The sequence below is a fragment of the Lachnellula hyalina genome (genome assembly GCF_007821495.1).
Source record: "Lachnellula hyalina strain CBS 185.66 chromosome Unknown contig00133, whole genome shotgun sequence".
NCBI lineage: Eukaryota > Fungi > Ascomycota > Leotiomycetes > Helotiales > Lachnaceae > Lachnellula > Lachnellula hyalina.
Genome location: NW_022157247.1, coordinates 63516 through 85569, shown reverse-complemented (window position 1 = coordinate 85569; position 22054 = coordinate 63516). Strand labels below are relative to the sequence as shown.

Sequence of the window (22054 nt, the reverse complement as noted above, 5' to 3'; positions counted from 1 at the left end):
CCACCGCAAAACAACGCTTACCCTCAAAACCCCAACTACCCCCCACAACAGCCTCAAGGCTACTACGCACCAGGTCCGCAAATGGGCTATGCGCAACAAGGACCCTACGCACATGCACAGCAAGGCGGATACTATAATGGGCCACAGCAAGGCTACGGTCCACAGCCGGGATACGGGCCCCCGCAAGGAGCGGGGTATTATTATGGACAGCCGCAGGGACAGTATGTAGATCAGCGGCGGAACGGGGGTGCGAGTGATGGGTTTATGGGGGCGCTGTTGGGGAGTCTGGCGTGTTGTTGTTGTTTGGATGCTTGTTTGTTGTTTTAGGGGAAGTTGGGAAGAAAGGAGAAATTGGCGGAAGGGGAAACAGGGGATGGGAAAGGCTGGTCCTGACATTATCTATATAATTTGATTGATAATTTGAGAGATGATGTGTATTTGAGGAGATGAGAGGTATCAGTACTACAGGGCGGTATTTATGGAGAAGAGGTGGAGGTGGGTGATATGAGTCAAATTGTTAGGATAGGATGGATAGTATCGCAATATGATTATAATATGTATATTTCAACCTCTGTTTAACCCGTCAAATGTATTCCAACGCTTCCCCCACCCCCTTTTCACGCAACATCTCAGAGAGTCCATTCATCCATTCTTTCTTTCATAAATCTCATTTCATTTCATTCCAAGCCAGTAGTACGAATACCAGTATTCATTTATTCATCTTATTTTACTTTATCATATCTATCATACACTCTCAATCCGCTGCACCACAATCGCAGTAGCAGCCCCACCACCATTACAGATAGCCGCAACACCATACTCGCCCACCTTCAACTGATGCAACAGCGTAGTCAAGATCCTCGATCCGGAGCTTCCTAGTGCGTGGCCGAGGGATATGGCTCCGCCGAGGGGGTTTATGGTTGCGCCTTTTAAGCCGAGGAGCTGGGGGTTGTGTTTATGTTAGCGGGCATTTTAGGGAAAAGTGGTGGGAAGAGGGGGGTTTAGTTACCTGTTCATTGGCTGCAATGACTGCAGCGAAAGCTTCATTAAATTCCCAAATCGCGACATCTTCCTGCTTGATCCCTGCTCGCTCTAATGCGAGAGGCACTGCTTTTGAAGGCGCGATTGGGAAATCAACTGGATCTATCGCTGCATCTGCTGAACCGCAGATTCGGGCAAGGACTCTGGATCCACTCCCGTATTCCTGGGCAATGGCTTTGTTGCCCAGGACCAAGGCACTAGCACCATCATTTAACGTTGATGAGTTGGCAGCTGTGACAGTCCCCGTACCATCCCTCACAAATGCCGGTTTGAGGGTAGAAAGCTTGTCGAGCTTGATATCCAGATACCCCTCATCTGTATCCACGACCGTCTCGCCTTTCCGCCCCTTCACCGTAACCGGCGCAACTTCCTCTTTAAACGCACCGTTCTCCCACGCCTTCTGCGCTCGCGAGTATGAGAGCTTCGTGTACTCGTCCTGCATCTCACGTGTGATGCCATGCTTCTTCGCCGTCGTCTCCGCGCAGACACCCATGTGGAACTGCTCATACACGTCCGTAAGCCCATCTTTCAGTATCCCATCCTCCATAACGACATTTCCCAACGGCGACTGGCTCGTGCTCCTCGGCACGTACAAAGGGCACCGCGACATGGATTCCATGCCGCCCGCTATCTGTGCTTCCGCGAGACCGAGCTGGATGTTTTGCGCGGCTAGCACGACGGCTTTCAGCCCCGAGGCGCAAACCTTGTTGATGGTCGTTGCTTCGATGGTGTTTGGCAGCCCCGCGAAGATCATGGCTTGACGAGCTGGGGCTTGGCCTACGGAGCCCTGGAGTACGTTGCCCATGTATACGTCTGTTATTTTAGAGACGGGGACTTTGGATTTCTCGAGCGCTGATTTAATAGCCACGGCGCCGAGGCGGGGGGCCGAGACGGTGAGGAAGGCGCCATTAAACTTGAGGAGTATTGTTATTAGTTATAAAGATTTGAGAAGAGAGGGAAGCAAATACCTACTTTTCCTGTAGGTGTTCGGGATGCGCTCAGGATGTATGCATCTTGGATTTCTTGTCTGGCCGAGGTAGTGGCGCTGAAATGCCGTTGGACTTGTGTGAGGCGCTGTTTTGATACTGAAGAGGAATTCCTGGCAGACGACATGGCGAATCGTAGAGACATGGCTTGCTGCAGGACTAAAATATTAATGAGAAGAAAAGGAAAGGAAAGGAAAGCTGATGTTGATTTGTTTTGTTTGGAGCTTGTTAGTGAAGGGAGAGCGGTCCGTTCTTAGCCGCACACCTCGGCTGCGGGGAAGTTGAAGTCGCTCGCACCAACATCGGGTGAACTTTGAGTATGGAGTAGGCTAGTGAAGCAATTAAAGAGGGACGTTCACAAGGTTCAAGTTCAGTTCGAATTGGGTTGGAAATGGACCCATTGAGTGTATTATTGTTCTATATAAAATTTACTATGCAGGTACCCATCAATCAACCCTGTTTGAATAAGAAACCATTCCCTTTCAACTCATTAGTGTGTAAGTAATCCCGTGAATGGTCAAATGCAGTACCTATTCTTAACTCCTCTCCTATAATGTTAAACAGCCGTCTCCACTAAAAGCCGCCAGATCGAGACACAGGTATGCTCATGGATAGCAATAAATTCATAAACTTATAAGGAATAAGGAAAATGGCGATATTTTCTACAGGCAGCTTTGCTACCTAGCCTAGATATCCTAAGTCTGCGGGGGAAAGCAATCAGCACGTGATGACCCTCTATCAGCAACATTGTTGATGGAATCTCGCTGCTGGCTCTCGTTGATTCAAAACTTCCAAGCCGGCTGCACTATCCAAATTATTCACTATATCCTTGACTTCAATATTGCCTCTCTCGGTAATTTAATCAGAATCAAAGGCGGGCCCTTGCATTTGCCATTCATCGAACCCACCTTAGTAAGTGACAAGTCCTTTCCCCGCGCTATCGGGAACTCAGCTCAGAAACCCTCCGTTGAACGACCTCATCCCACCCCACCATCAAGCACTCAACATCGAGCCCATCTTGTAAATCCGAAGCTACTCAGCACATTCTCAAGAAACATAGCCCAACAGAAATTTACGAACATGTCTACAGCTGCCCGTCGCCGTCTCATGCGAGACTTCAAGGTTGGTGGCCAAAGTAGCTGAGCACACCATTATACTTCAGTACTGACAAAAGACAAAGCGCATGCAAACGGATCCTCCAGCTGGAGTCTCCGCATCTCCTGTAGCAGATAATGTCATGACCTGGTAAGAAATGCTAAGATGGACGAGAAAGATGCACATGCTAACCCCACCTTCAACAGGAACGCAGTTATCATCGGCCCAGCAGATACACCATTCGAAGACGGCACATTCAGACTCGTTATGCATTTCGAAGAACAATATCCCAACAAACCTCCCGCAGTCAAGTTCATCAGCAACATGTTCCACCCGAACGTATACGCCACTGGAGAACTTTGTTTGGATATCCTGCAGAATCGATGGAGTCCAACATATGATGTGGCGGCTGTCTTGACGAGTATCCAGAGGTACGGACCATCCCGTGTAGAAAAGAAGGATATATACTGATATTTTGGCAGTCTCCTAAACGATCCTAATACCAGTTCGCCCGCCAACGTCGAAGCATCCAACCTTTACAAAGACAACAGACGGGAGTACACAAAACGAGTGCGGGAATCAGTGGAGAAGTCTTGGGAAGATTAAAGTTCCTCTAGCAATGAGACATCGATTATGCGGGCATGCAGTATAAGAATTTGAAAATGATATGGCGGGGTTGTGGAGTCTCAGGCGCTCTTGCTTTGTCCCTTCCGGCTGCGTGGCGATGGAAAAGGAGTTCTGGGAACATCCTGCATGCATGTTACAGCATTTAGCGTTATCAAATTCAAGCAACTGCATTCACATGACACATTTTCCATATGTTACAATCACAATGTCACCTTTGATCGGTCGAACAAAATAAACATAATCTCTCGGTTCATGCATCCGCTGGCGGTGTAACGTGATTTGCATTGTTCCGCCTCAAATTACCGTAGTTTGATTATTTGACGCGCCAAAGCCTGGTAACTACGCGAAGACAACACCCCCTTATCGGACAGAAACGTCACGCAAAACTCTCTCAACGACAACGCTCTCGACTGCACAAAAGCCCCTATGATCGATCTCAGATAGGAACACCTCCACCTCGCGATCATGTCAAACTCTATCAAGGTGGTGGCGCGGTTCAGGCCGCAGAACTCCGTCGAGGTTCAGCAAGGAGGGTTGCCTATCGTTGCATTTGAATCCGAGGACACATGCGCTCTCGATGTAGGAAACGGTATCACACGGGGAGGTATGTTTGCTGACAATAGCCACAGTCCAAGGAGGCCTCTGGCTCCTTTACCTTCGACCGCGTGTTTGATATGAACTCGCGGCAGAAAGATGTCTTCGATTTCTCTATCAAGCCTACAGTAGACGATATCCTTAACGGTTACAATGGCACGGTCTTTGCATATGGACAAACGGGTGCGGGAAAGTCGTATACGATGATGGGGACGGATATTGACAATGATGAGGGCAGAGGTGTGATTCCTAGGATCGTGGAGCAGATATTCGCCAGCATTCTTGCAAGTCCGGGCACCATTGAATACACGGTCCGAGTCAGTTATATGGAGATTTATATGGAAAGGATTCGGGATTTGCTGGCACCGCATAATGACAACCTGCCTGTACACGAGGAGAAGAATAGGGGTGTTTATGTCAAGGGCCTGCTGGAGATTTACGTTTCGAGCGTTCAGGAGGTCTACGAGGTTATGCGGAGGGGTGGTGCTTCCAGAGCTGTTGCTTCTACGAATATGAACCAGGAATCCTCGCGGTCACATTCCATATTCGTCATAACCATAACGCAAAAGAACGTCGAGACGGGGTCAGCGAAGAGTGGACAGCTCTTCTTGGTAGATTTGGCAGGTAGTGAAAAGATTGGCAAGACTGGTGCTAGCGGACAGACTCTCGAGGAGGCTAAGAAAATCAATAAGAGTTTGAGTGCTCTGGGTATGGTCATCAATAACTTGACGGACGGGAAATCACAACATATTCCCTACCGAGACTCGAAACTTACTCGTATCTTACAAGAATCATTGGGAGGAAACAGTCGGACAACACTTATTATCAACTGTTCGCCGAGTAGTTATAACGATGCGGAAACTCTCGGTACTTTGAGGTTCGGCATGAGAGCGAAGGCGATTAAGAATAAAGCAAAGGTCAATGCGGAGATCAGCCCTGCGGAACTCAAGGCAATGCTCAAGAAGGCCCAATCACAAATTACAACTTTCGAAACGTATGTGTCGACACTGGATGCCGAGGTTCAACAATGGCGATCTGGAGAATCGGTACCCAAGGAAAAATGGGCTCCTCCCATAACTGGGGTGGCTGCTGCTAAGAAAGAGAATGCACAAGCACCAAGGCCCTCGACACCATCAAGACTAACCACAGACAGCCGGGCAGATACCCCCATTTCACAAGAACGAGCCGCCACACCATCATTACCTCTAGACAAGGACGAGCGCGAAGAGTTCTTGCGAAGAGAAAATGAACTCCAAGACCAAATTGCTGAAAAGGAGTCACAGATTGCCGCCGTGGAGAAGAACTTACGGGAAACGAAAGAAGAACTTGCCTATCTAAAGGAGCATGACGGAAAGACAAACAAGGATAACGAGAAGCTCACGAGCGAGGTCAACGAGTTCAAGATGCAACTCGAGCGATTAACATTTGAAAGCAAGGAGGCTTTGATCACCATGGACAGCCTTAAGGAGGCTAATGCCGAACTCACTGCCGAATTGGATGAGGTTAAGCAACAATTACTAGACGTCAAAATGAGCGCAAAGGAGACAAGTGCCGTTCTAGATGAAAAGGAAAAGAAGAAAGCCGAGAAGATGGCAAAGATGATGGCTGGATTTGATTTAGGTGGTGATGTCTTCAGTGATAACGAGAGGTCTATCAAGAAAGTCATTGACCAAGTTGATGCTCTTCACGAGCAAAGTTCTGCGGGTGAGGCTATCCCACCAGATGAGTTCGAAAATATCCGTGCCAAGTTGGTGGAGACACAAGGCATCGTCCGACAAGCAGAATTATCCCTTTACGGCACATCGTCCAATGACACCAATGCCAAGCGGAGGGAAGAGCTCGAGGCACGTCTCGAGGCCGTGGAGCATGATTACGAAGATCTTCTTGAGCGAAACCTCACCGAGGCCGACGTCGCGGAAGTCAAGGATCGCCTCGCAGCAGCGTACTCCAACAAGCAAGACGCCAAATTTGAGCTCGTGGAGGATCTCAAGGCGGAACTCAACCAAAAGTCTGCCGAGATCCAAAAATTCAAGACAGTAAATGACGACCTGCAACGACGCGTAAAGAGCGGTAGCGTCTCCAACGGCTCATCAAACGGCAAGACGGTACAGCAGCAAATCGCGGAGTTCGATGTTATGAAGAAGTCTCTCATGCGTGATCTCCAGAACCGCTGCGAGCGTGTTGTCGAGCTTGAAATCTCTTTAGATGAGACGAGAGAACAGTACAACAATGTCCTTAAATCGTCGAACAACCGCGCGCAGCAAAAGAAAATGGCCTTCTTAGAGCGCAACCTCGAGCAACTGACTCATGTTCAGCGCCAACTTGTTGAGCAAAACGGCAGTTTGAAGAAAGAAGTTGCTATCGCGGAGCGGAAGCTCATTGCGCGGAATGAGCGGATTCAGAGTCTGGAGAGTCTATTGCAGGATAGTCAGGAGAAACTTACTGCTGCTAATCATCGGTATGTCTTTACCCGATCCCCTCCCTCAATTCTGTCGGCATTCATACTAACGCACAACAATAGTTTCGAAGCTCAACTCACAGCTGTAAAAGAACGCCTCGAAGCCGCAAAGTCAGGCAGTACACGCGGTCTCGGCTCCCCTACAGGCGGTTTCTCATTCGGCGGCGGGGGCTCCCGCATCGCGAAACCCCTAAGAGGTGGCGGCGAAAGTGCGAATCTGGCAGTATCAGGGTTACAGAGTGAGCTTGGGCAGGGGAGCAATAAGAGGAGCTCATGGTTTTTCTCGGGGAATAAATAAATGAACAAAGGAGCGATGCAAGAATTTAGAAGTGTTGGGAGGAAGGAGGAAGGGATAGAATAGATGAGATGAGTTATGTATACCCATGTCTTTTTTCTTTTTCTTTGTTTGGATTGGATCAGTTCATACACAACTACCTTCCGCTCTTCCTATGAGTGGAGTGGGGGCATGTTGTAGGGACTCTTTAGCATGGACATAGCATAGGGGGCTATCAACACGTTTTGGAATGTGCATAGGCGTTAGTTATATCAAGAAGTAATTGATGCTGCCCTCTTCGTACTATTACTTCGATGCACATAGAGGCAATCAAGAATAACAATTCTGATCGAATAACAAGGCCAAGTGGCATATGCACGCAGTGCGTTTCAGCTCCAGCCTAGCCTCTTCTTTTCAACCTCTCTTATCCTACATGAATGATAATCCAGTGAAGGCCTTAGGCTCAGCAGTAACGTCTTCTCATTGCCACTCAAAGCAACATGAAATGAGAGACTCTACCTCCGGCTATTCACAGGTTGGCTTGCTCTTATCGCAGCTTCTTTGCTGTAGCACCTCACTTCTATAAGGCCGTAGCAAACCCTCCCAACCAACAGCTTCCGGAACACGATTTCAGGTGATCCAAACGGGTTCCTTGAACGTGCTCGATTATCACCTCAATCGCATATTCAGATTGTCAGCGACAATCAGCGCGATCACCCTATGAATTACTGATTAGCACATGTCTCAAATGCGGGCGTTACCATCACTTACGTATGTGGTGCAAGCCTCATGAAATAAGTTCCAAAGCCCCTATAGAACCTCAACAACCCTTCATCCTTAGCAACCTTAACAAAGCAATCCATCATCCCTTTATACCTCACCACCCCGTCCGCGCTCTTCCGCTGAGACTGCAATCTTGACTTCATAAAATCAAACGGCAAACTGAAGAACGCAGCAAAGAATCCCGCTATACACGATGCAGCAACAGTCTTTGTCTGTTCCGAAAGATCCGTCCGTTCAGTCAGCTGGTGTTTCGACTCTGAAAAAAACGCCAATTGTCCAAAGTTCACAGCCATAGCACGAATAATCGTAGGATACGCGCCACTCCAGAGCCCCTTCACACCCTCATTGCGCGTAATAGACGACAGGGCATGAAAAACCGAACGATAATTCGCTCTCTGGCTCTTCGGAAGCAACCCATCAGATTGCATGCGTATAAGCGCTACTTCCGCAGGGTTCCCAATCGTAGCACCCAAAGCCCCCGCCGCGATACCCGCAGAAGCACGCTCGGGAAATCCGTATTTCGTCCCATTCCTGCTCGCGCGCTGCTTGAGAATATCCTCGAAAGTGAAGAATAGGCCTAGACGTGCCGTTCCGTATACCACCTGTCGAAGGATACCGGCGGACAGCCCGCTATATAGATCGAGAATGCGGCCTTGCGAAACTACCTGCCGGAGTACGCTCACAGGTGTTGCGGCGCCTTCGGATAGCTGGATGCGCACTTTTATCATGTCGATTGGCTGGATGCATATCGTGGCCACGATTCCAGAGGTTCCTCCGACTAGAAAGGGGAGTGCGGGCTTGAGAAGCGGGTTTTTGTACCATAATGGCGCCGGCGCCACGTTTGAGGGATATTCTTCTACAGCCATTGCTTTGTTTGACTTAAAACCCCCAAATTTATGATATTTAGTCTCATCTCATCTATGGGTCATGTGGGGAAATGTGCTTATATACTGCGTTGTGAGTTGATTTCGAGGCTGAACGTTCCCGAATTCTCCCGCAGCTAAAGAAGCCGAGGAAGCCTCGGCCTTCACATGGGGGTTTATTATATCCTTGAAAAAATTAGCGCCATGCTACGATATTTTCCTGGATAGCCTCACTTTACTTCTACAATGATGTCTTGAATTATAGTACGCCTTTGTCACAGCCTGCACTCTTCCATTTCACTTCTAGTGATGTTCATTTCTTTATACATAGCGTTTAAGACGCTTTACATAGATGCGACGGCTCTTGGCTAGTGCCTTTCACTCGAGCTAGGCGGATTCTTCTATGGGAAGATTACTAGCTCTTATGCTAGTGCAATTGAGAAGCGCTGAGCTAGTAGCTGTGTCTCCTTTTTTAGCTTGTTATACTCTGATGTAATTTTATAGACATAAATGCTTCGTAGCATCTATATACGCTAACTGCTGAAATGGACGGGCACTATAAAGACCTCTATGATTCTTATTATTAGGGAGTTCTCGACGTATTATCTAATTGATTAAATTGCTTGATTAAGGAGAAGATTCGGTTATTTTATAATGCGAATTTCAGTTTGTATGCTAGAATTGCTTAGCTATCGTCCTTCGTAGCTAGCGCTATTGACCAGTTATTAGCTTGCGGAAAGCGACTTGCCTTATAATACTCCTTCAATATTCCGTACTTAGTCTAACTTTCAATGCCGGTTAGAGGTTGCCAAGGGCGAGAAACGATAACTGGCTAATATAACAATTTGACTGGCAGTTCTCGCGGATCTGGTCTCGCTTTCTCATTGCGCTGGCTTCAAAGATTCTTCTCTCTTTCTCGGCTCTCTTTCGCAGCAAGGAACTTCAGAAATGTCTCCCGAAGTACCTCCCTCTGTTCCAACCACTCTTTTGAATGTCCCACAACCTTGCGGCCATCTATCAATTGTGCATCTGAGTTGACCCACTCCACCAAGTCTTTCACATATGCCGCTTCTTCGCCCTTCATATCATGAAACGCTCTCCCCGATCCTTTCCTCTGCACTCTCTCTCGGTATGCTGTCCGCATCTCGTCTTCCGTAGGCAACGAAGCTCGGCCAGAAAACACTGCCGCCACAGCAATGGCTTGGAACTCAAAGAAGCTAAACGTCGCCGTGTAGAAAGGGACCCCTACAAATGCAATTGTGGGGTCCGGGATGTAGAAGAGGTCCTTGTGGAGATTGTGCATCTGGGTTCCGTCCGTGACAAGAACTGTATCGTTTGCCTTGTCCACTGCCGTCGAATCACTGTGGAAGCTTCGAAGGAACGGCAGGGAAAAGTGGTATCCTGTGCAAACGATGACCCTATCGATGTCTGTTAGAATCTGGCCGTCTTTGAGGGTAACATATCCCGGCTTGATTTGGTCTTTCGTGGGGCGTTCAAAATGGGCGACTTCGGCTACTCTGGATGCTACTGCTGGCAAGAGCTCGATGGGTAGGTCATATGGACCGCCTCTGGAAGATTGGTATATCTTATTAGCGACCCGGGACAGTTCTCGTGCAATATCGGTTGAGGAAACGCCGGCGCCTATCAGAAGAATATTCTAAAGCTGGTATTAGTCGTGAGAATATATATCAGCAGATGAGAGAGTTGTAACCTGATCTTTAAATTCATCAGGTGTCCTATATGATTTCGAATGCTGAACCCTATCTGGCCATGTGTATTTCCAATCTTTCAAACCCGGGGTATCTGGGACCTTGCTCGCATGATAATGACCGTTCGCCACAACGACTCGGTCAAATTCCTGTATTTTAAGTCAAAATTTGCGTAGGGTTTCTAATCTCCTTTCATACAAGAAGAGAAGTCCTTACATCACTATTACTCGTTATATCTCCCTTATTAGGTCCCTCAAGGAGCAAAGTAGTGGATAAAACTCTCCATTTGTCTCCCCTCTTCTCGACCTTTTCAACTCGTGTATCATACTTGGTTACTTGCTCGATGCCGAATTCGCGAGAATATGATTGAATATACTCCCCGCAAACTCTTACATTAACGAATTGCTCATTCCCTTCTGGCCATGGGTAGCCTTTCAATTCTTGTAAGTTGGTTGGGACATTGGTTGTAAGCCCGTCATATGCGGGGCCTGGAGGCGCATACGCCAATTCGATTTTATCAAACTTCGGACTGTTCTCGTGGTCGCCATTCAAAGAAAATTGTTTCTGCTCCCCATTTGATGTTGCTTCTGAATCTATAGAGGCCAATTCTGCTCGCGATGGATCAAGTGATGGGTATATGGGCTCGGGTGCTTTTCGGTCATCGTAAACCCTAGGAAACACTCCTTCAGCTAAGTATCCAAAGGGCTTGAATGATTTCAAACTACCAGTTCCCTCCACTTTTGCTGGACCTTTCGTAAACTACAACCTCCGCACCGGAATACTTGAGATGTTTTGCAGAGACAACACCACTCAGGCCGGCGCCAATTATAGCTACGCGAGGTAGCTTAATAGCCATGATGCTCAAATTGTGGCAGGTTATAGCAATTCAGGTCAAATACTAGATCGTAAGAAGATGATAACAAATACAAATGTCTCTTCAGAATCCAGTGCAACCCGGATCTTATTAAGTATCACCACTGTTTTGGCACTTCGCCCCACCTTGATGGTCTAGCGTCATCTCGCACAACAATCGCGTGCTGCCTTTCTGACAAACATGATTCGCGAGAAGCATAAAAGGACTCTTTTGGGCTTATGGCTCACGTGATGGAGAGATAGAAGAATCGAAACGATGCGGGGATCTCTTGCGGCGTAGGAGGCTTAGTTCAGGTGCAATCCGTTATATTGCTACAGAGTAATATCGACATAGGGCTATCTTCGGGACCGGGGAGAATTAAGCGGTATTGAGGTAAGCTAGTACAAGCCATGATAGACATAGGTGGAGTACAATCCATGAAAATTGCTATTGCGCTTTTTGAAGAGTAAGAAATGCCAACTTTGCAGAGTGCTAAGATATCTAAGCAGTATAAAGGGAGGCCTAGCGTGCCCGAATAGGCCTAGTCCTCTCGGATTCTGTAGCTTGCAACAGAAAGGATGCAATGACATTTCAATGGTGGAGTGGACCGCACTTCTGCATCTACAGGTCTCCGGATCTACTCGAATCTTTCTATAGGGTATACACACATATGTCCAAAACGCTTCATCGCGCGTAACTTTCGACCGCTTCCTTTCCTACTGAGCGCCAGATCTGATTTGAGCGGCCTTACCACCCCTCTTAAACGCACTGGTTCCTCAAGCTTTTCAGCTGGCTGAACCACTAAACCGACGCAGTACATGGAGTATTAATCTCCATCACTTATGCCCAAAAAGATGTACTATTCTGACTATAGCCTCAGACAAGAATGCCCACTTCGCCAACTAAACATGTTGTCCTAAGTGTATCCTCCGGCCTGGCAATTGCCGCTCTTCTCAAATATCTCAAGGATGGGGACCGAGACAAAACTTCGACGAGCCTAAACGCCCATGGAATTGAAGCACAGCTTGGACCCTGGTATTCTGCCCCAGGAACCTGGATGCCATTTGAGAATGAGAAGCAGATCGTGACTCTCGGTCCAGCCATTAACGCGAGGCTCGCGGACGGATTCTGCGGCGTCAATGAGGTCCAGATATCACGGCTACCCCTCGCTGAAGCCGGAACAAGTGCCTGGTCCATCTTGACTAGCATTATCCACCCCTCCCCTTTCCCCAGAGACGCTCTTGAGCCCTCATCCTCATCCTCATCCCCAAGCAAAGAAGAAGCGACAACTCTGAATCCAAAGGATTACTGGCCGCACTTGCCCCTCGAACCACTGACTCTCCATGACACCAAACTCTGTGTAAAAATCAGCCGCGCAACATTAATGACTCTCTTCGCAATCACAAACGCACGCCCGATCTTCAGTTATTCCTCCGCGTCAGGCTACCGCTCCGCATACCCCTCCTACTGCGGTCAATGGAGCATCGCATGGCCCATCGGAAAACCATGCATAGTATCCCTAGCTGCACACGATAGCCATAGCGCCGCAACGGACGTCTACCCCCCCCCCCCCCCCCGATTTCTCCGTGCGGGCCGATAAGTGCGTCGAGCTGCTTTGCGGCATCGTCTCGGATGCCGCGGGGTGGAAGCTCGCGTTCCCGGGTAGGGCGAAAGGGCAGGGACCGTGGAAGTTGGAGGCGACCAAGAAAGGGTTTCCGGGTGCGCATGGGAGTCGGCATTTGTATAATATGATGGGAGGGAGGGTCTTCGAGGTGGATTTACTATCTCTTGTACGCTGCAACAGCGAGATCGATACGAAGGACTCGGCACTGAAGCTTGAAATCCCCTGTCTGACAGCGTCTCCCCAAAATGAACATGACGTGGCGGTCGTCTTCGTGCCAGAGCCCATACAGGCGCTTTTAGCTCGGGCGCTCGACTGCCTACCTTGGTCTTCTCTCTCCTGGTCCCTGCACCGCGGTCTCAAAGACACACTTCTCGCATACGGAAGACCAACCATGAACCGTCACCGGCGGCGCCTAGCCAGCATGTTAAAACGCGTCGCGGAAGAGAAATTATCTAGCTTAGTGAAGAAAGGATGGGATGCCGAGTTTGTCAAAAGCTCTATGGGAGACATGGCCGAATCGTCCATTATGGCAGGAGTTGGGAACAGTGGAGATCTAGTCCGGGTCGTTATTGCGGTGGTAGAAGTCCTGATTGAGCATTCTCAAGACGAGGGCTGGTCGAAGAACAAAGACGAGACGGATTTCTGGAAGGGACTGATACAGAAAACCAAGGATAGTGATAGTGATATAGACTTGGACTTGAATATGGATAGCAGCATTATTGGATTGGTGAAGTTTTTCGTCTTAGAGTGGTCGCAGGAGCTAGATTATCAGCTTTATCATCAGCTACCTGTGTCGCTTTACTTGGCTTAGAACGTACAGTCTGTAGCATGTTCATATGCATTCAAACCAGAAATATGGATGTCACAACGTGGAAGATTAATAACTCGGCTAACCATTCAATGAATAAATGGAGTGAAGCTACTGTATGATGAGATTTTACAGAAATCTAAATTCTGTCCTTCCCTTCTAATTTTATCTCGTTTCGAGCGAATAGGGGAAAATATGACATTCATATATCCAGTTCAGTCCTCAAGCTAGACGCCCAGAACGCCTTGCTTGCTCGCAGTCCTATATCTACGAGTGCATTTCCCATGCCATGGATCCTTTTTGTGCTAACCAATAAACCCAGGTCAGATCCCACACGACCAAAGAAAATGATTCCCTTCACTATTTTCTCTACTGTTTGTTCTGTATGAATTCAAAAATTCCCCGTTCCGCCAAAAAAGAACCCGTCAAACAAATCTACGTTCCCGCCCTCACTGAAATCATGATCCATACCATCCCAACCCAACCCCATACCCAGATCCCCACTCCACGCATTGCCATTTTGCGCTCCTTGTGGAGCTTCCCACCCATTACCCTGCAGAAAGTCCATACCAGGAGCGTTTTGGAGGGGAAACTGCAGTTCTTGGTAAGGGTTGGCGGCGTATTGTGCTGTGGCGGGGTCGTATGCTCGGGACGGAAGAAGAGAGGGGTCGATGGCGGCTGTGTCGAGGGAGGAGAGGGGTGGCGAGATGGCGTAGTCGGAGGGGGACGGGATAGACGTTTGAGCGGTATTTGATTGGGTGGTGGTGGAGCGCATTGCATTTGTCGTGGAGGGGGGGAGTGGTGGTTGTGTTGTAGGGTTCGAACTCGGATTTGATATCCTGTGGACTATTTCGGTATTGTGCTTGAGAAGTTTTAAGAGAGGGCACTGATGGGCCTAGTAAATCATTGAGGCCCATGTCGAATAGAGGTTTAGGTCGAGGGTTTTGAGGTCCACGGCTTTGGCGCCGTAAATGGGATTTCCCGTTCGGGCCGTTGATGTAGTCACTTCCTTCAGGTGTTTGACTATGATTATGGGAGCGACGACGAGAGTTGAGACCTTGAGCAGAGGAGCTGAAGCCTGTGGTGGACATACACATCTGGACTGTGGCTTTGGACATTCGATCAAAAGCGTCCCTACAAGCTTCTGCTGGAGGACACTTGTCGATAAGATCACCAAGAACAGAAGTTGCTGCCAGTATCGTGAAGTCGACCTCATCCATTGTCTGTGCATATCATTAGCATCTTAATCAATCTGAATAGTGATGCTAAACTTACCAGTCGACTTCTGACGATCGGTGAGTGCCAGATAGCGTAAAGAAATGATATACCTGCCATGAACAAATGATGTGTTGCCAAGAAAGTATAGTTGACCAGGTGCACCCGATGCAACTGTCTATATAGTCTTAAAACTCTTTGTCCAGCCTCCGCAACCTTCAAGAAGACGCGTTCCTCATCTTCCCTTAGCTCAACATTATGCATCGTTGGGCTTTCCACCTCTGCACTAGTGCTGAATTCGCCTTCAAACAATGCTGGCACGCTCAAACTCTGGCGATAGAGCATGATTACGCATTGCCAATAATTTAGCTCCAGGAATTCGACCGAGAATGCAACGCCCGTCTCCCGTTTCGTTGGGGCTGAGCTCTTCCATTCCCATAACCGTTTGTCGATATCAATCCGCCAAGACCGGAAGCTATCAAATTTCGAGAGGAAAGGAGACGGGAGTGCAGTGTGCATATAAGGATTTCGTTGATTAGCACCTCCAGCCCGAGCTTGCTGTGCTTGTTGGTGTTGTAAAACTTGCAGAATTTCAGATTGCAATAACCTCAGCCTAAAATAGTGATACGCGGCATGCTTGTAGGATGGCTCGGAGGCACCCCCAGTAGGCTCCAGGAACCCATTCGGCGTAATGTATTTGTCGTCTAGTAAAGAAGGAAATTCAGTTGTAATCACCTGGTCCGTTATCCCAAAAGGTCGCCCAACACAAGTCGAGACTAGTCGATCAAAGGAATATGTGCACCACCACAACCGTCTCCTGAAATCTCGGATCCATTCTCGTCGACCTCGCTCTCGTAGGCTTCGGTCTCGTTGAAGTTTCATGACGTCGCTTTCACTTTGGGTGTCCTCCGCGGCTTCATCAAGTCCGACATCTATATCCTTCCCATCCTCATAATGTAGTCCCAGATCCACAGCTAATCGTACAGCGACTCCGATAATATACCACAACCCAGGAGCAACTGGTCTCAAAAGAGCAAATCCAGCAAGCAACAAGACTGCTTGCAACTCCTCCAAGCCTCCACCAAAGCCATCCACTCTATCGGCCGATCCTGATGAGCTGAGACAAGACTCCAAATGCACAATCGCAGAAGCATGATATTCCTCGGGTTGGCACTGTTTCCCCAGACCTGGCTTCTTCCTTTCTTCCCTTTTATCCTCTTTGTCTCCAGAGTCCCCCAAGAATATACCTGCGCCAATAGCAAACACAATATTACACATATACAACTCCCTCGAAGTTCGGACTCGCTTATCACCATCCGCATAGGCTAACTCAAACATCTTCATGAACTCCCCTCTGTGTAAGATTGGAATCTGCGGATTTGCATGCTCAAAGTAGAATTCCACAAGTCGCTGTCCAAGATCCTTGCTAGGGAACGGAGCTTGCTTGATAGTTGGCTTAGTGTGTAAGCCAAAGAAGGAATCTCGCATAGAGGTGCCTCCTGTACCCGTAGCTTTGCTTGCGATGGGAGGCCGCGAGGGTCTGATACCGCTCTTGTCACTACTTGAGCCTGAAACCGAAGATTTCACCGCGGCGAATACAACTCGGGCAAATGAGATCCCTGATGTAGAACCCAAATAGCGCGAGTCGGATGCTCCTTGTACGGACACGCTACCGATATTGGAAACCAGTTTATTGAGTTTTTCTGACTCATCTTGCTTCTTGTTCCATGCCACTTCTTGCGGAGACTGTTTGTGCGACGTGATAGAGGGATCGTTGCCATTGTAAGGTGGCGGTCCCTCATCAGTAGGTGTTTGGACTGTACTCGGATCTGCACCAGGTCGCGAGCTGTGGTCGAGGATTTCGGCAGGCGCGAACTGGATATTGTTATCCTGGAGGACCTTCTCTAGGTAGTCAACCCTGGTTTCGAGGTAGAAGACATAACTGTGCAAGACCGCCCATTAGCCATCTTTTAGTACTAGGTAGCTCAATTGCTACCATTTGCCAAATCACAACGAGAAAAATTGTCAAAGACCCACCTTCTAGGAATCTCTCTCTTTGTAATAGGATCATACCCTACACACTTTACATTTGCCTTGTCACAGCTTGCGCAACTTGGCAGGCGCTGGTCGCATCGATTCTTCCTCAGCCGGCACCTATTGCAGGCGCTCACATTTCGGAAACTGCTACTCTGCCCAGCCTTGCTCCCACCTTCTTTGTTGCCCTTACCTCCAGTCGCAATTACCGGAATCTCAATCTCCTCAACACTTCTGGGACTTCCAGAGAAATTTCCTGTAGTAGTCGTACTATCAGGGGAGTTGTGCCTGGCGCGCTTGTGAGGGTAGCCGCTTCCTCCTTCAGCCTTGATTATTGATGTCGACTTGGGGCTCCGCAGGTTCGAATTCGGGTCCATTGTCTCTTCCCTCCCTCTGGTAGACTTTATACTATCTTCGTAGGCCGTAGGCGCCTCCTGCGGGCCACGCCGGGAAGTGACAGCTCAAGGGAAATCTATCGTTGCGGCAATCGTAGAATAGAATTTGATTGGCCAGCGTTACCCTATCTATGCTTAACTTGAGGGGTTGAGTCGGTGTGCTCTTCCCTGCTCATTGTGCTCTGATACTGCGGTGCGTGGTCGTACGATTTGAGCTGCTGTTATCATATCGATTTGTTTTTTCTTCCGATTAGGAGGCTCTGGATCTGGATCTTGAGGGAAAGGAGGGCGACTGCGTCGAAATGGAGTAGGGCAATCGGCGATAACGTCGCGCTGGGTCCAATTGGCAGGCGCAAAGAAGCAAAAGGACTGTACGGTCGGTAATCAGTGCCTGTCCTGTCCTGTCCTGCCCAGCTGGAGAGGCTGCAGCCGCGTGGGATATTGATAATGGGCTTCTGAACGGGGCGATACGTACTATAGGCCGTGGGCCGTGATAAGAGCATCAACGAATCATCGGAGCCCGGTGTTAGTGATTGGGGGGACACTAGGCCAAATACGGAAACTATAGGAGTTAGTGTGGAGGTACCATTATGTGAGGCCATCGAGTAAAGATACGAACAGCGCGCTCGCTACACTCCACTCACTACCTACGGTGGTGCGGTACGGTACGAAGACATGGCAGGGACTGATCGTATCACAATAAATTGAGTAAATTGTCTAAATAATGCACCTGTCCCCAACAGAACTCTATCTAGCTAAGAGATGTGACGCCGTTAAAAATGCTTGCTTCCAGTTACGCTATACCCATGTACCTTTTTCTTTCCTCCAGGCCAAGAAACTCCAACCCAGTTACTTTGTTCTGATCTGATCAGGTTCCGTCTTAATAAACTCCCTTCTTGGGTATAAATGTACTATCCCACAACCCATACGCCACAAAGTTAGAAAACCGCAACGCTTGAATCAGACGGGTAAAAGAGAAATGCAAACAAAAAAAGATTAATACAGATATCCTCCCGAGAGCTTAAAATGAAATCTATAAAATTCGTGAGCTCGTGCACGACTGGTGTGAGACCGTGCGTCACTTGACGTCGTCAGACTGCCTCGTCGTCGTCCGTGTATAGACCCCTTGGTTCCGCAACGGTGAGGGCAGAGTTGAGTGACTCGTGATCCAGGACGTGGTCTTCGAAGCCCAATTCCTGCTCTTCGTCGTTCTTCTCATCCTCCACGTCCATACGGCCTCCTTTATCACTCATGCTCAAACTGAGGATAGCGCCGGCAATGGCAATGATTGCACTGCACCACCAGGCTAGGCCCGAGTATCCTATCCGAAGACCGGCTGAAAAGAGGAATCCTGAGGCAGTTGGTCCGAATGCTCGACACAGGCTGGCCATCGATGCGGCTACGCCATTGATGGTCCCCAACATGAGCAGCGACGGGGCGGAATTCGTGAGCAGTATCGCATTGCTGGGATAGGACATCGTCGCGAAGGTGCATTTCCAAATTACTACCACGTAGACCCCAACCATTCGGAGGTTATCCGGAAGCAATACCAAGTATGGAGTTGCGACGTAAAGAATCGGGTACGAAATGGCGATGCATCTAAAGAGACCTAAAGCTCCTAGCCTCCGGACAATAAAGGGGAAGAGGAAGACAGTAGCGATCATAGAATAGACTCCTTGGACAGACAAGACGACGCCGATTTGACTTGTGCTGAGGCCATACCCGTCCACGAATTTGAAGGGCAATTGCCATGGAGTGGCAGCTTCTGCGAGCGGCGCTGGAGTGCTCAAGAAAGTGGGAAGCATGGAATCGAATGTTATCGTGTGGCTGATCACGAGTCAATACAAATGCATGGAAAACAAAGTCTTGCACCACTTACTAAGCTAGGATGCCATAGCCGACGATATTCAAGACAACCTGTCGCGTGAACGCTTTTGTCGTAGCAGGTTTGGACTTCCTCAAAACACGGGGTGTATTCAAGTCCAGTGGTTCGTGCGGTTCCGGTGATGGTGTGGACGGCAGCCTGGGTGAGCCCTCGCTGGTGCGATATCCTGGCGGTTGCTCGTCTTCACTCAACAAGGCCACGACCTCCTCGAGGTTTGATGCTTTTTCACATCTCAATGTCTTCGATTCGGCGCATCGCGTGAACTTGCTCAAAATCCACTTTCCTAGCTCCAACCCCGGATCACGTCGAAATTTCTTCTCCGCGTGCGATTCTTCTAAGAATAGAATTCCTACCACGACTCCACAGGATACGATAACGGTGCACACCAGATTTGGTAGCAGGTACGGGAACCTTTCCCAGATGCTTCCTGGGGTAAATACACTGGGGTAGCTGAGTACGGGGCGCGCTAGAGCGCCTCCCAGCATAGGACCAAGTATTGATCTAAAGGCCTGTCAGCATTTGAAATCAGAATTGAAAATCTTCTCCAGAAAACACTCACCCGAGACACCAGACAAATGGCATGATCGTATAAGCTCGCGCTTTGTGATTCGTCAGCAAGAGGCTCTAATTTTCCAAAATGTGATATATCAATTTACTTACGTTGGTGTTCCTTGACAGTGACCATCTCGGCAACTGTGGTCTGTAATACACCAATATTTCTAAATGCAGCAATCCGTCAGCAAGAAAGGTCACATCAGTGCACGGTGAGAAATGGATTGTCCGTCCACATACCCATTCAAGAGACCGCCCAGCGCCCGAGCCAGTAATGCAACCGGCAGACTGGGCGCAAATCCGAAAACCAACATGCTTAGTGCCGTTCCAGCCAGTCCGGTCAGAAGCACTGGTTTTCGTCCAATTTTGTCACTCAATCTTCCCCACGCCAGTCCGGATGAGAATTCTGCGAAGGCGAAAGCTGATGTTACCATTCCTGCATAGATTGGTATCTCCGACTCGCGTTTCGTGACCTGGAAGTCTTGGATCATGTAGTAGATGTAGGGGAAGATGGACATGAAGGCTATGGGCTCGCAGATTCGACATAGTGCTGCATAGTACGACGGTCAGCGAGGCTTCAATTGGGCACACTGTAAAGCCATGACATGGAAATCCACATACCTAGAATTGTCATCTGTCTTGTTGGAAACTCGGGAGTTCGCTTCCGCGGACCCGGAAGCTGTGTGCTAGACATGGCGGATGTGGCAGGTTTGGTCTTGCGGAATTGTAGCGTAGGCGTGCGAATTAGCAGTAAGTTGTGGTATTTGTTGTAATCTCAAAAGACGATCTTGGCTTGCAGAGGTGAGAGAAGCTGGATTCAGAGCAGGGGATCATGTAGAGGTTATATCTTGTGTCTGCTGCAGTGTCCTTAAGAGGAACACAAAGTGGACAGTGTCTGGGTAGGTGCAGTTGGAAAAGCAAGTACACAACAGTTTATATGATCTGCTGTAATATAAGAAAAGAAAAGGATCAGAAGATCGGAAAGGAGAGGATGTGCAGAGCAAATGAAGCCAGCCATGTACTTGACCGCCAGGAGAGGAAACCCATGGAGTAGATACTTAGCTTAAACTCTTTGGGCTGTAGTGGACAGTAGTGGCCGCTAGAATTATAATTACAACATATGAGGAGCGGTGACGAGGCGTACGGCGAGAGTCACCATATTGCAGGAAGTAGTATCAGGGGGGCCACGTTCGTGGCTCAACCAGGTTGTGTTGCTTTGCTTCTTCCAAGATAGCGCCAGTTAAAACCCCCAAAAGCCCTGAAGTTGGTATCAGACGGTGACGGTACTCCACATGGTCCCGGCACTTTGACTCCGTGGCCCGTTAGAATGCGAGCTGGAAAGGGCTAGGGGAAATTGTTTGCAGTAAACGCACATGGTGTCATGGAACCTTCCCTGTACTACTAAACTTTGGGTCTTGTAGCGTGGCATCGGGTTGAGAGGAGAAAATCTCCTCAGGCACGGATCTTTCTGAGCGGCGGTGTGTGGAGGGCCTTCAATTGCAGGGGGGAAATAAACCCTACTAGCTGCAATGCCACCGTTCCTCCCTCTGTAAGATGTCCTCCGTAAATTTGGGTGCAAATTGAGTGGCTGTGTACTCGTTTTGATATTATATTCCGTACTTCAAAGTCCGAATAGCCCTGCGTATTTGGACAACCCCCACCATATTCGTTTTTTCCCTCTACGGAGGTACGAAAAAGCAAGTCTGACAGTGGAGACAGTTTAGCGTGGATAGACAGATTCCGCTTGAACCCTGGTGGAAATCCCTAAAACCGCAAGAAATACGGAGTACGAAGTGCAACGGCCACGCCAATCTTGAAGTGAGACTTCTCGTTTGTACCCTTGAAGAGCCTGTATTGGTAGAATTTACACTCTTTGAGTGATGCGGAATATATAATTATGGAGCAAACAATGTCTCCACTGTCAGATTTGGAAAAGAAATGGAGTAGCCCTACACCATCACGAGATGAAACAAAGATTCATCGTAATGGGTCTGATACCAGTACATGAAGCAATCCCTGGCGCCCACGTTGCGATCGCTCGCCGGTTTTCACGATTCGGATAAGGTGGATGAGAATTGGCATAGCGGAAATGGGATCAGTACGGTACCTTCGTAGCGTCTTCCATATTTCCAGTCGATGAGCGGGGCGGGGAAATGAACATCGTGCCCCTGAACCCCTGATGACGGCAGGTCCACCCTCATTGGCATTGTCAGCTAGCCAGCCTTGCCAGCTCAACAGCTACGGCGCGAGATGCTGTG

The 22054-nt window shown here is 48.7% G+C and overlaps 9 protein-coding genes across 9 annotated transcripts; 4 read left to right on the top strand and 5 right to left on the bottom strand.

Annotated features, from left to right (window-relative positions):
• Window positions 1–51: 51 nt before the first annotated feature.
• LHYA1_G007465 (uncharacterized protein) lies at window positions 52–327 on the top strand (the record flags this gene model as incomplete). Its single annotated transcript, XM_031152394.1, has 1 exon — window positions 52–327. A coding segment is annotated over one exon (276 nt), but the record flags the coding sequence as incomplete, so codon positions are not given.
• A 417-nt stretch (window positions 328–744) lies between these two features.
• On the bottom strand, window positions 745–2172 carry acat1 (Acetyl-CoA acetyltransferase, mitochondrial; the record flags this gene model as incomplete). Its single annotated transcript, XM_031152393.1, has 3 exons — window positions 745–942; window positions 1010–1954; window positions 2014–2172. 3 exons carry the CDS (start codon window positions 2170–2172, stop codon window positions 745–747), a joined length of 1302 nt encoding a protein of 433 aa, XP_031003175.1.
• A 935-nt stretch (window positions 2173–3107) lies between these two features.
• Window positions 3108–3728, top strand: ubc2 (Ubiquitin-conjugating enzyme E2; the record flags this gene model as incomplete). The annotated part of the gene is made up of 4 exons (XM_031152392.1): window positions 3108–3149; window positions 3208–3272; window positions 3329–3553; window positions 3605–3728. 4 exons carry the CDS (start codon window positions 3108–3110, stop codon window positions 3726–3728), a joined length of 456 nt encoding a protein of 151 aa, XP_031003170.1.
• A 486-nt stretch (window positions 3729–4214) lies between these two features.
• On the top strand, window positions 4215–7099 carry klp1 (Kinesin heavy chain; the record flags this gene model as incomplete). Its single annotated transcript, XM_031152391.1, has 3 exons — window positions 4215–4328; window positions 4379–6801; window positions 6865–7099. The coding sequence occupies 3 exons, from the start codon at window positions 4215–4217 to the stop codon at window positions 7097–7099; spliced, it is 2772 nt and encodes a 923-aa protein (XP_031003171.1).
• Window positions 7100–7744: 645 nt separating this feature from the next.
• mic-33_1 (putative mitochondrial 2-oxoglutarate/malate carrier protein) lies at window positions 7745–8724 on the bottom strand (the record flags this gene model as incomplete). Its single annotated transcript, XM_031152390.1, has 2 exons — window positions 7745–7793; window positions 7847–8724. The coding sequence occupies 2 exons, from the start codon at window positions 8722–8724 to the stop codon at window positions 7745–7747; spliced, it is 927 nt and encodes a 308-aa protein (XP_031003172.1).
• An 892-nt stretch (window positions 8725–9616) lies between these two features.
• ustF2_0 (Flavin-containing monooxygenase) lies at window positions 9617–11286 on the bottom strand (the record flags this gene model as incomplete). The annotated part of the gene is made up of 4 exons (XM_031152389.1): window positions 9617–10378; window positions 10433–10579; window positions 10647–11100; window positions 11156–11286. The coding sequence occupies 4 exons, from the start codon at window positions 11284–11286 to the stop codon at window positions 9617–9619; spliced, it is 1494 nt and encodes a 497-aa protein (XP_031003173.1).
• Window positions 11287–12169: 883 nt separating this feature from the next.
• On the top strand, window positions 12170–13718 carry LHYA1_G007459 (uncharacterized protein; the record flags this gene model as incomplete). Its single annotated transcript, XM_031152388.1, is given in 2 exon segments — window positions 12170–12796; window positions 12807–13718. The coding sequence occupies 2 exon segments, from the start codon at window positions 12170–12172 to the stop codon at window positions 13716–13718; spliced, it is 1539 nt and encodes a 512-aa protein (XP_031003165.1).
• A 388-nt stretch (window positions 13719–14106) lies between these two features.
• On the bottom strand, window positions 14107–17341 carry uaY_3 (Positive regulator of purine utilization; the record flags this gene model as incomplete). Its single annotated transcript, XM_031152387.1, has 4 exons — window positions 14107–14577; window positions 14603–14938; window positions 14991–16872; window positions 16968–17341. 4 exons carry the CDS (start codon window positions 17339–17341, stop codon window positions 14107–14109), a joined length of 3063 nt encoding a protein of 1020 aa, XP_031003164.1.
• Window positions 17342–18450: 1109 nt separating this feature from the next.
• On the bottom strand, window positions 18451–20490 carry YCR023C_3 (uncharacterized protein; the record flags this gene model as incomplete). Its single annotated transcript, XM_031152386.1, has 6 exons — window positions 18451–19186; window positions 19239–19753; window positions 19804–19868; window positions 19905–19963; window positions 20037–20319; window positions 20418–20490. The coding sequence occupies 6 exons, from the start codon at window positions 20488–20490 to the stop codon at window positions 18451–18453; spliced, it is 1731 nt and encodes a 576-aa protein (XP_031003157.1).
• Between the last annotated feature and the right edge of the window lie 1564 nt (window positions 20491–22054).